Source organism: Mustela putorius, unplaced genomic scaffold (genome assembly GCF_011764305.1).
Source record: "Mustela putorius furo isolate JIRA1106 unplaced genomic scaffold, ASM1176430v1.1 tig00003898_pilon_pilon_pilon, whole genome shotgun sequence".
Taxonomy (NCBI): Eukaryota; Metazoa; Chordata; class Mammalia; order Carnivora; family Mustelidae; genus Mustela; species Mustela putorius.
In genome coordinates, this window is record NW_025422047.1 from 28,464,007 (window position 1) to 28,477,398 (window position 13,392).

The 13,392-nt window shown below is 35.5% G+C and overlaps 1 protein-coding gene across 6 annotated transcripts in view; it reads left to right on the top strand.

Moving 5' to 3' along the window:
* Positions 1–13,392, top strand: part of NUBPL (nucleotide binding protein like) — a 201,726-nt gene that overhangs the window by 609 nt on the left and 187,725 nt on the right. For 5 of the 6 annotated variants that reach the window (XM_045067688.1, XM_045067689.1, XM_045067691.1 and 2 more), the window contains exons 2-3: positions 118–265; positions 4,466–4,500. In XM_045067688.1, the coding sequence (XP_044923623.1) occupies positions 118–265; positions 4,466–4,500 (183 nt within the window). The remainder of the gene's footprint in view (positions 1–117; positions 266–4,465; positions 4,501–13,392) is intronic. The other variant, XM_045067690.1, reaches the window with a different exon arrangement.

A 13,392-nucleotide genomic window follows, 5' to 3' on the forward strand; every position in this document is an offset into this window, starting at 1 on the left:
ACAAAAGACCTAACAAATGGAGATCAAAAGGAAGGCCCTCTAACAAACTCCGAATTTTTACTTTAACAGCATGATAATAGAGATGGCTTATTTTAAAACTTTTTTTTTTTTTTTAAGTTATCTGGCGCTGACAATGAGACCTTAAAACAAAGAAGAATGCAAATCATGTCCCGAGGACTTCCAAAGCAGAAACCAATAGAAGGTGTAAAGCAAGTTATAGTTGTGGCTTCTGGAAAAGGTGGAGTTGGAAAGTCTACTACAGCAGGTATTATAGGGTATAGGATATTCTGATCTCAAGTAGGAATTTATGCCAACTGGCAAGTGCACAGCATTAAAATTAATAGTTCTGATTTTTAAAGAGTTATTTGTGAAATTGTTAATAGCTGATTTTGTAGTATTAGGAGTTGGTAGTGATTAGGAAGTTAGATTAGCAGTTTCAAAAAGCTAGGTACATAGCCAGATGCTTGACTCCTTAACTGAGGAAAAGGTGGTCAGATTATCCATCAGATCTTCAGTTTACCTAATTGTAAAATGACAATGATAACCTTTTTCATAGGGTGGCTATGTAAATTAAACATGCTAGCCACTTAGCTCAGAGTCTCTTAGTAAGTGCTTAATATTTGGTTGCTGTTATTATTTTTTAAACATTTAATAACTTTAATACTAAATTATTTCTGTTCTTTGATGTTCTCTTCCAGTCTATGAATGTACATATAGCTACAAAATTGCAATGAGACTTTTTAGATTATTAAGACCTTTTTCATTTAACCATAATGTAATTTTCAACATTTATAAAATAAGCATTGATCTAATATTTGAAAAAAAAAACTTTTTTATACATTTTATTTATTTGACAGAGAGAGAGATCACAAGTAGGCAGAGAGGCAGGCAGAGAGAGAGAGAGGAGGAAGCAGGCTCCCCATTGAGCAGAGAGCCTGATGCAGGGCTTGATCCTAGGACCCTGGGATCATGACCTGAGCCAAAGGCAGAGGCTTTAACCCACTGAGCCAGCCAGGCGCCCCTGAAAATGTTTGTAAAGGTTTAACATTGTTTTAATTGTTTAAAATATCATCTAATCTTTATATCTTTTCTATTAATAATACTGGAGCAGAAAATTTGTTTTTGGTGGCTCTTTTGAATTGATTGTAGATTTCATGGTGACTGAAATGCTGCTTTCAGATTCATAGGAGAAATATCACCAGAAATAGAAGAGTTACCAGCCAAGACTAATAACTGGATATTCCTAAAATTTTTCAAAAGAAATTTTTAATTTTTTTTAAAGATTTATTTGAGAGAGGGGGAGAACAAGCAGAGGGAAGGGCAGAGGAAGGAGAGAATATCCTTAAGCAGATTACCCGCTGAGCATGGAGCCTAATGCCAGGCTCTATCCCAGGCCCCTGAGATCATGCCCCAAGCCAAAATCAAGAGCTAACCAATTGAGCTACCCAGATGCCCCAGAATTTCTTATTTCTAAAATGATTATTCCGGTGTAATAAGGGTAAAAGGGTAATAATTTCCCTTCTTCTGGTCCTACAACACAATTCGTATTATTAATTTGGAGTCATAAACCCCCCACCCCTTTTTTTTAAGATATGTTTATTTTAGAGACACAGAGAGAGAGAGAGACAGCATGAACAGGAGGGGCAGAGGGAAAGGAGAGAATCTAAAGCAGACTCTTGCACTGAGCCCTGAGACAGGGCTCAACCTCACAACCCCGAGATCAAAGCATGAGTTAAAATCAAGAGTGGGCTGCTTAACTGCCTGCACTACCAGGTGCTCCTGGAGTCAGAAAACACTATTATCTTATTGTTGCCTTGTATTTTCAGTCATTAATATAGGAATGACTGCTAATTCAAGTCTTATCCAGTTGATCTTTTTTTTGCAGGTAATTTTAAAAAAATTACTATTTTATTTGTTGATTTTGGTGTAGTTCCAGATTGTCAAGATCTTTTAAATTATAGTTTTTTTGGTCCGACTATTAACCTAAAGTTGGGGGATATATGTACCTTAAAATTCTTCAGTTCCATTGAAATCAATGACATTTTGAAATAAGAAGGGCTAGTACGGAGTTTTGTGACTAAAGATCTTATGTCTTCATTTAAAATGCCATTTTTAGTAATTTCCCAGTATAGCAGTTTTATGGTTGTACAACCAGCTACAAATCCAACTATATAGTTTATTAGCCTAATTTTTTTCTCATTTTTACCTGAAGGTAACTGTGGAAGAGTTTTTCAGAAACTCTATGTTTTGAAGAAAATAAGACTTACCAAGTATTATAGTTATAATAGACCTCTAATATTATTATTGTTTGATAGATACTATATTATTACTTAAGAAAGATTAGTGATTGTTCCAATGCTATATGCTACACATTTTAAAAATTATTTTTATTTTAAAGATTTTTATTTATTTACTTGAGAGAGAGATAGTGAGAGAGAGCATGAACGAGGAGAAGGTCAGAGAGAGAAGCAGACTCCCCATGGAGCTGGGAGTCCGATGCGGGACTCGATCCCGGGACTCCAGGATCATGACCTGAGCCGAAGGCAGTCGTCTAACCAACTGAGCCACCCAGGCATCCCTATGCTACACATTTTTACTTTCTTTCCTAAGGGCCTACAATCCATCTGTTTAATATTTTGTTTTTAAAATTTAGAAGCTTTGGGGCGCCTGGGTGGCTCAGTGGATTAAGCCGCTGGCCTTCGGCTCAGGTCGGTCATGATCTCATGGTCCTGGGATTGAGTCCCGCATCAGGCTCTCTGCACAGCAGGGAGCCTGCTTCCCTCCCACCCCCCAACACCTGACTCTCTGCCTACTTGTGATCTCTCTCTCTCTGTCAAATAAATAAGTAAAATCTTAAAAAAAATAAAATTTAGAAGCTTTTAGTCTTTGGTTCTAGAATCCACCTCTTCCTGTTTTTTGAAAATTCAGAGTACATTTATTTGTTTTCAGTAAAGTGAATTCCTTTGGATGCTGTGTGATTACTTGGAAAATATTTTCATGATGATATCCCTAAGTTCTTTGAGTTTTATGCAATATAATTTGTTGGGTCTGTAGGCTAGTACTTGTTTAAAATATTGTTTTTGTTTTTGGTTAGCGGATCATCTATTGCCAAGGAATGTGACAGCATTTAAATAGGAAAATATATGAAAAAATATGCAGTTGTGACATACAGTAGTATTTCAGTAAATGCCCCTTCCTTGCTTTTTTTCTTTGTTAGCATTAAACCATCTGTCCCAAAGAACTGGCCTTTACTTTTTTTTCTAACAGCTCTGTCTGCATATATATACACACACATATATATGTTTGAAACTAAATATATGTTCCAAACTATCTCAAAATTTTTCCCATTTGAATATGTATGCTAGAGATTTTTTTCAGTTATAATGATGATACATGGTTAATCCAAACATGCTCTGATTCCATTGTGTAAATGTGAGAGGATCCTAACAATGAAATGAAGTATTCTCTAAAAGTTTCTGCTTAATACTTAGATTGTATAACCTGTAATATACCTAAAATTCAGAATTATTTGATAATTTATAAAAATTGATTTGTCAAGTGTCATGTCTTAGTCTAAGTACTTTATATCAGTATTTCATTTAATTCTCACAACAGTTATGAAAGAGGAATTATCCTCGTTTTATAGAGGAGGAAAATAAATTTAGGGGTAAAATATCCTACTGAAGGTTATGTAATAGAAGGTGGTAGAAGTAGGATTTGAACCAGGTCTGCCTTGAAAATTTATGCTCTTAACTACTTTAAAGGAAGTAATCTCAGCATCATTAATGACGTTGTTCTGTTAAAGGTGGTTGATTCACAATATGGAAGTCTACTAATCATTCTTGGAATTTTGTTACCTTGGGATCTCTTTATCTCAGGTGTAACATACCTCTGTTGCTGGGCTCAATGTGGTTTGGGGACTACTTTCCTTCTTTATGTCTTTGGGATTCACTAGCAATAGGCAGTTTTGGGAATATGTTTTACTACCTTACCTTTGACCCTCTTCTCTTTCCTTTGCACAGTGGTCCAGCCTTTCATACAGGGGTATTTGTGAGTTAGGTACTTGGAATTCCTGCAGTTTCAGCATTTATGTTTAAAAGGCAAAGGATCATATATATTTTTATTTGTTAAAAGGTACATACTTTTTTGGCAAAATGTTTTTGAAAATAATTGAACTATATATATCAGTAACATTGTTTTTTAAAAGCTAAGTAGATTATTTAAACAACATTATAACAGATTATAAAAATGAGTCATTTAAAATGTTAATTGTAGGGCAGGCATCGATTGCTTATGTTGGGATGTTACTGTCTTTCTGTATTCTCTCTGTCTTTATTTTTTATAAGTAAAGGAAATATATTAAAAATTCCTGTGCTTTGGTTATTACATTGAAAATATTAGAAGGCAAACTGAATTTTAATAGAGGGAAAGTCACTAAGTTTAATTACTTTTTTGTTTCTTACAGTGAACCTTGCACTTGCATTAGCAGCGAATGATTCGGTAGGTGTTTATTAATAAAAACATTAATTTATTAAAATGTTTTTTAAGGAAATGATAAAGAGCGTATTTTTCATTTATTCTGTCAGGGGCTATATCGTGTAGCTGTAGTCCCTTGCTTTTCTTTAAGGAACTAAGAAATCTGCCATAAGTACCGAGTACATCTAATGGTAATGATGAAAATGGAAGGGGTCAAAGAATTTAGGCAGCGTTTGGAAGGTAGAGAAGGCAAGGAAATGGATTCTTCCTTAGAGCTTCCAAAAGATATGTGATTCTGCCAACACCTTAATTTTAGCTCATTGAAACCCATTTTGGACGTCTGTGATAATTTCTCACAGTAGAAGTAGGAAATAAATATAGGAAATCATTTTTCTTAGTTCTTAAATTTCCAAAGATGTCTTTATTTTGCCTTTATATTTGATTTGACTTTGATTTGCCTAGATGTAGAATTTCAGGTTCAAAATAATTGCATCTCTGAACCTTGTAAACAACATTCCTTTTTCTTCTGTCATGCTAATGAAATATCTGATGCTAGTCTGATTCATATTGCTCTGTAATAACCTGTGTTTTTCCCCTCAAAGCTTTTAGAGTTTTCTTTATGTCTTTTAAGTTTAGAAATGTCACAAGTATGCATCCACTTGTTGACTTCAAAATTTTTTACCTGACTGGAAATTAGCCAGGCAGTTTTCAAGTTTTGAAATTTCTTCCTTGATTACTTTAAGTGGTGTGTTTGTTCTGTCTCCAGAAATCTATTAGATAGATATTAATCCTTTATGCATGTTGATTTTTTAAAGAAGATTTTATTTATTTATTTAACAGACAGAGATCACAAGTAGGCAGAGAGGCAGGCAGAGAGAGAGGGGGAAGCAGGCTCCCCACTGAGTGGAGAGCCTGATGCGGGGCTCAATCCCAGGACCCTGAGATGACCTGAGCCAAAGGCAGAGGCTTAACCGATTGAGCCACCCAGGTGCCCCTGCATGTTAATTTTTCTCTCATATTCTCCATCTCTGTCTTTTGTTGTATGTTTTGGAAGATATCTTAGACTATTTTCCACATACTTTGTTGGGTTTTAGTTGTTATTTAGCCCTTCTGATTTTTATTTTTAAATTCCAGAATTGTATTTTTTCCAGGTTTCCAGAACTCTTTCTTATATTACAAATAGTGAGAAACAATGCGTCTGTCATTCATTTGAATCTCTTTGAGGATGCTAATTAAAACTAATTTAAAAATTCTTCCTTTTAGTGATCTCTACTTACTTAGCATGGTGATTCTTATAATATGGTCCTCAGACCAGCAGAATCATTATCACCTGGGAACTTGTTGGACATGCAAAATCTTGAGCCCATCTTAAACCTAATGAATCAGAATCCATGAAGGTAGAATTCTGCAGTCTGTGTGTTTTCTCTACAACCTGTTTTTAATTTGATTTAACTTAATCTAATTTTTTTTATAGAAGTGGATTCAACTTACAGTGTTATATTAGCTGGAATCTATGTTTTAATCAGCCCCTTAGATGATTTTGATGCATGCTAATGTTTGAGAATTATGGATCTAGAGTTTGTGAAAACTCTTGTCTGCTGATGGCATCCTTTTTTGTTTTCTAGTGTGGTTATGTTTTTTATTTGGTTTTAAACCATTTTTTCTCTTGTTGTTTCAATGGGAATTTGGAAAGAAGAGAGATAATCATGTGTTTTTAGGCAGCCTTATTGAAGTAAGTGCCAGTAATATATTTTTAAAAATAATTTCTCTTAGGGGACTTAGTTACCCCGGAGAAGAGACACCATCTTCGTTAAAGAAGGAAGGAGATAGGGAAGAGTCAATAGATGGGAAGGTAGATAATTTGTAGATGTGGGTTTTTTTTTTTTTTTTAAGATTTTATTTATTTGACAGAGACACAGCAAGAGAGGAAGCACTAGCAGGGGGAGTGGGAGAGGGAGAAGCAGGCCTCCTGATGAGCAGGCAGCCCTCTGGGTGCTAGGCTCTATCCCAGGACCCTAGGATCATGACCTGAGCCAAAGGTAGATGCCTAATGACTGAGCCATACAGACATCCCAGTGTGGGGATCTTTTAAGTTGGTTATCATTTTAGTCAAAGCCTTGAGTCTTAAGTCAGTGTGAAGCAGCTATGTAATAGGGATCAAAGGATGAAAAGAATAGTTAAAAAGGGGTTGATTCCTTCATGTTAAAGATTGCTCTTTATCTTTTTTTTTTTTTTTTAAGATCTTTTAAATTTATCTGATAGAGCACACAAGCAGGTGGAGCAGCAGGCAGAGGGAGAGGAAGAAGCAGGCTTTTTGCTGAGCAGAGCCCGACCGGGGGCTTGATCCCAGAACTCTGGGATCATGACCAGACCTGAAGGCAGATGCTTAACTGACTCAGCCACCCAGGTGCCCCAGATATTGCTACTCTTGATGAGATGGTAGTTCAGAAATTTTTTTTTTATTTCTGTGTTTTTCTTTTTTTCCTTTTCTCTTCTTTCAAGGAGCAGGGTTGAAGGCAGATTCATCTTTAGTGCTTTATATGTGTGACGGAAATTGGCAACAAGAAAGGTAAAGCAGTGACACTTCACCTGGCTCATTTAGTAACCTTGAGTATCCTTACTGTTTTTAATGTTTGTAAAATCTTCCTTAGGAAGGTTTTTAGTATTCTGTGATCCTAGTGAAGGTGTTTTTTGTTGTTCATTTCTTGATTTTTTTTTTTTTTTTAAGCAAAGTTAGTGTTTTTGATTCAGGACTAGCGTGTTTAATTTAAACTGTGCTCTGCCAGAGGACAGCTTGCATACAGAAAAGAAGAGTTATATCTGTTTTATATGATTTATATGTATCTGGCATAGTTTTATACTCTTCTATTTCCCAATTTAAGATTTTATTAATATTATACTTATTTGGAGGACATGTTTGGTCCTTAGGGGAAGCTCATGGTTCCTCCCAGCTCTTCTGTTTGCCTAAGTTGATATCGATGGCCAGAATATGTCTCTTTATGGGGTTAAAAACTCCAGTTAGGATGGTGTCTTTGGAGCCTTTCCAGTAATTCATTCCCAGGGAGGCTTAATTCTGTGGAGTTTGAATTATAAAAGAGGTCTCTGATTTTCTTCTCTATAGGCCATTTTTGTTTAAGACCTTGCTAACTTTTACCTCCTTTCTTTTCTATGGGTTGTACTTGCCCTTTTTCAGCATTGGAATAGAAGATCTAGATCCAGGAAAGGGATATAGGACCAGGAAGCTATTCATCTTACTTTTGATATTGACCTTAGTAGTCTCTAAACAAGATTGTGTAAACCCCAGGGGTGTATGTAATATAGTCCATTGGGATGTAGGAAGGAAATTTTTCTTTCCTATTTGTATTAATTTTTATCTTTTAAAATTTATGTTTTTTGTGTATGCTTTATAATTTATACTATGTTAGTATATATAGTATATATGGTAGTTGCAATGTAATTTATAAACAAATATATTAACATATATTAAGGATATATGCTTAAACATATTTTACTGATTGGAGTGCATGATCAGAAAATTTCAGATGTCACTAGCCTAGGCAAAAGAAATTTCTGGGCTGGATCAGATGCCCAGTTTATAAGAAGACTACTTTATAGATTGAGGTAAAGGCCTTAATGGGAATAGGGTGCAGCTTTTCCTTTTCCCTTGTCTTTTGTACTTTCATTTGGGGGATGTAGAAGGTAGTATTGCAGAGTAGAGTTTGAGATCATATGTGCTATGCATCTAAATAATGCATCCAGTGATTTGTTGGAGCTGACTCATGCTTGTTTGTGAGGGCCAATTGTTAAATTTTCAGGAATTTGGGAACTAGTTGATACCATGTTGTTACCATGAAATAGGCCATTGTGGGAATATTTAAACCATGGAAGTTGGCAAATATTGAAAATCAGAACCCCACCACATCTTGAGCCATTTGTTAAACATTTCCTGGCACACCACAGATCATATATATTGACAATCCTTTTTTGATTTTTCTTTTTTTCAATCTTTTTTATTTTATTTTATTTGTGTGTGTGTTTGTGTTTCAAAATTCATTGTTTATGCACCTCACCAGTGCTCCATGCAATATGTGCCCTCCTTAATACCCCACCAGGCTCACCCAACCCCCCACCCTCCTCCCCTTCAAAACCCTCAGTTTGTTTCTCAGAGTCCACAGTCTTTCATGGTTCATCTTCCCCTCTGATTTTCCAATCATTTTTTTTTGAGAGAGGGAGAGAGGGGCAGGGCTTGGGGAGGGGCAGAGAGAGAATCTTAAGCAGGCTCCACACCCAGTGCAGAGCCTGATGCAGGACGTGATCTCACAATGCTGAGATCGTGACCTGAGCCAAAATCAAGAGTCTGGTGCTTAACTGACTGAGCCACCTAGGTGTCCCCTTTTTTCTGTCTTCTTAACCATGTTATGGGTCTCATTCTTTTACAGTGTAGATTTAATAAACAGTGAGAAGGGCACTGAGACTGGGAGAGGGAAACTTAAAGACTACCAGATACCATTGATTAGCTCTGTGAGATTCCTGTCAGTTCAGTTCATTTTAGTCCAACAAATATTTGAGTTCCTATAACACTTGTTGCCAGATACCCTGAGAATATAAAGAAAAGTAAATGTGCTGTGGAAGTTCACAGCCTAAGACTACATTCACAAAACAGTGTTGTGTGTGTGTATATGTGTTTGTTTAGGTGTGTACATATTTCTGTGTATCTGTGTGTGTGTATATTTTGGTGGTGTATAGGTAAATTTAGTTCAGTAATCATTTGTGAGTGAGAAAGTGCTAATTAAGACAACAGTAAGGTTTTATTGTGCTTCATAAGAGTAGACACGTTGTGTACTCTTAAAGGTTTTATAATCCTGTGAACACAAAAGGAAGATAAAAGTCTTAAAATGACGAGATATATTCAAGGTCAAATATAGTAGTGTATCCTTCTAGGATGAGTAGCTTTTCTTCCAGAGAAAAGTGATCTTTTTTTTTTTTTTATAGAGCATTTTCATGCACATAATTGTATTTGGTTCTCACAGAAACCTGTAATGCAATGTCATAGTATTTATCAGCTTTACAGTCTTTATTGATTCTGCCCTTTCCTTGCCACATTTCATCAGTCAGCAAATACCCTTGTTTCTATCCCTGCGATGTTTTTCCAATATGTATTTTTCTATTGTCATTATTCCCACTCTAACTAAGACCCACATTACTGTTTGGCTCTTTTATTCATTTTATACTTCAGTTTTTGAGTGCCTCTTTTATCCTAAGCACTTTATTTGGAGGATATAGAAAGGAATGAGACACCTGGTCCCTGCCTTTGAGTAACTCAGACTAGAAGACCACTGCAGTGGTCCAATCTATTACCTGCTTATGCTCAAATCCATTCAGTACATAATGCCTAATTACTCTTACTAAAGCATTATTGGAATTGCATCATTCCTGCTTAGTGTCACTACTGAATGCTTTTGCTCAAGATCTTCAGCGATCTGGCTTCCATCTGCCTTCATAGGTTTGTGTTCAGTCTATCATCTAAATGGTCTTTGTGCTCTGGCCAATCTGGGTTACTTGAAGTTTCTTGCCAATTTGGGCTTGGATGTACTATGTTCTTGCTGAAATGGAGTATTCTCTTCACCTTTCTTCAGCTTACATGCCCTATCTTCCAGACTACCATTTATGGCTGTGCTGGTTATATCATGCATAAGGGTACTTGTCAAGGAGGTTGAGTATGATAGAAATCCAGACTACCCTCTTCTTGTACAACTGTAGGCTTCGTTTTGTTTTATTTATTTATTTTTTTTTTAAGTAAGCTCTAGACCTGGCTTGGGACTTGAACTCACAGTCCATTAAGAGTCACATGTTGTACCTACTGAACCAGCCAGGCACCCCTGCAGGCTGCATTCTCATTCACACAGAGGCACTGTATGAGCCAGCTTTGCCCTGAGGGGCAGCTTAGTGAAGTGCTTCCTAAATTCCTTTCTTTCTCTGTCTTGGGAAATCCAGTAGCACTATTTATTTGTATGATTATTGTTCTTATGCAACCATTGTGGTAATTTTTATAATGACAAATGATATAACTAACATTTATTGAGCATTTATTATATGTCAAGCACTTTCCCTCATGACAGATTCTTAACTCATTTATGTTTCATAGCAACCATATGGGAATAGATACTATTATGATCCCTTTTGTAGCTAGAAAGCAGAAGTATTTGGAAGTTGAGTATTTTGCCCAGGGTCACTGAGAAGTAAATGGCAGAGCCAAGATTTGAATGCTAACCTAGATCCTGTGCTCTTAACCTACTTGCTCAACTGCTTCTATCTTAGGTAGATTTTTATAGTTAAAGGTTGTGTTGTCTTCATCCTTGGCTATCCTTAGCAACAGCACAGTGCTTTATGATTTTGGACATGCACAATAAATGTTTGCTCCACAGATGAATTAAGTATATAGAATGGTTTCATAGTATGTCAAGTGCCAAGCTTTGTTTTGTTTTGTTTTTTGAGAGGTAGTGTGGGACAAGAGGACTTTTTATGGCTTAGTGGGCTATTCACTGTTTTTTTCCTGCTTCTTAAAGCATGGTACATTCTATGATTCCACTTAACCCTTTTCTCATTTTATACTCTCTATCTGCTAATCTCATTTTTTCAAATCCCTGCTCCAGTTACTACTGATGTGCCCTTGGTTCCAAATTCGTTACCAGCCAGGATCTCTCTCCTGGGTACCAGACCTGTCTGTCTAGTTGTCTCTGTAGACATCTACTGGAATGGCATCCAAGCTCAGTGTGTGTAAAACCAAACCCTTTTTCCCTATAACTTTCTTTGTCATGTGGGATCATTTGGTTCCTGCCTGCCTTCAAATTGGTCACCCATCCCTGCTGCTTCTACCACTTAAAATTCTGTATATTGTGTCCTCTCCTTTCATTCCTTAATGCTGCTGCTTTATTCAGACTCTTAACTGTGTATCTTCTGTGAGGTGATCCCTGCTGTCTATTTCTTTGCTATGATGTTTTGAGGAAAGGACTAACACTTAACCATATTATTTTAGAAGAGTTTACTTGTTTATCTCCTATGCTAATCTGTGAACCTTTTAGGGTCAATAGTTTTGGTTTTATAACTCTTTTTTAAAAATCCTCAGTGCTTAGTCCAGTGATGATACATAGTAGCTTTTTGATAAATGTTGGTAAAGACTGTGGGACATATTAAATGAAGACTGGTTGTGAATATATATACACACATACATATATATTTCATTTCTATGGCAAATTCTAACTGTTGAATAAGTTGTTCACTGCTAAATTATGCTTTTTTTTTCCTGAGGAAATGAAGTAATTAAAATTTAAATGGGATAATGTATGTGAAGAGCTTAGCACTCCGGCTGATACATAGTAAGTTCTAAATCAGTTTTTGGTATGGGTGGCTAAATAAAAGCTTTTTGTAAGTAGTATTTAAAAGTAAAAGCTGATACATGTTTTACTTACTTGACTGTTTTTGCAAAACTTATTTTAGGTTTTTACTTATTTTCCATTGCTAGAATGAATCATTAATTAGAATTTTAATTGAACTTAAAGATGGAAAGTGAAGCAGTATTATCTTCAAAGAGTTTGGGTCTTTTTGTTTTTTTTTTTCCCATTGATGTTTATCTTAAAATATTTTTTTCCCATGATCTCATAATGTCTTTACACTTAATCTTTCCAGACATACTTTTCTTCTTCACAAATTATCACTAGTGGTTCTTTAAATGTAATTAAGATTATATTAAGCCTGTGAAGTTTTGTGATCATGTTATGAAAAATTAGGAAGTTTTAGTTCAAGATTTCCTTCAAGATTTAGTTTTGGTTTTTGAAAAGTTCAGCAATCTTGGAATATGTTATCTACCACCACTTAAAACACTGTAATTTTCTTCATTAATAGTTACATGTATTAGCAGTTAATAGTTATGTGTATAGCTTTTTTGTATACAGAACTGGGCTTAATTCTGGTTCTGCCTCTTGGAAGCTATATGACTTTGGCCTGTACCTATCTCCTAAGGTTTTAAGTATTAAAGGAGGTAATGTATATAAAGCATGAAGCACAGTGTCTGGCATATAATAAATGCTAATAAGAGCTATACTTATTAGCTATTGTAGTACTCCACATGCCAACCTGGACATTTTTATTTATTTATTTATTTATTTATTTGAGAGAGAGAATAACAGAGAGAGCATGAGAAGGGAGAGGGTCAGAAGGAGAAGCAGACTCCCTGCTGAGCAGGGAGTCCGATGGGGGACTCGATCCTGGGACTCCAGGATCATGACCTGAGGCAAAGGCAGTTGCTTCACCAACTGACCCACCCTGGTGCCCCTGCATATGTTATTATAATCTGGATTATTTTTATGATGTGAATTTGGATTAAATATGTATGAAACTGTGTTTCTCACAATTACCTATGTGAAATCCTGATGTATAGTACTTAGTTCAAGTTTGTAAGGTTGGGGCTTATCTTTTCTTTAATGCCAGTGTTATGAGGGGGTTGCATTATTTTCAAATTGACCTGTTCTTAATGTTTTTTTTTTTTAATTATTGTTTTTTAGTATATGTAACATACATTTCTTATAAATATATTTTGTTTCAATATTATGGTTAGCTATTTTGGAGAAAGGGTACACTATTAGTGTTTGAAGTATAATAACTTTAAAGTTAAAGGGAAACTGGGGCAAGAGATCCAGAAGGAACATTTACAAAACTGTAATTTTTTTCTTTTTGTTCTTCAATTCAAAGATAATTCTTGGTAAGAACTGTGTTTTATAAGTGCATTTGAATTAATAAATTTTGACATTTACCAAGGAGAAAAAGTCTCCAAAAATGTATTTGCAATTAGAACAAAAGTCTTTACTAAAACTAAGATTTCTTTTGGTATAAATGGAACTATTTGTAATAACTGATGAC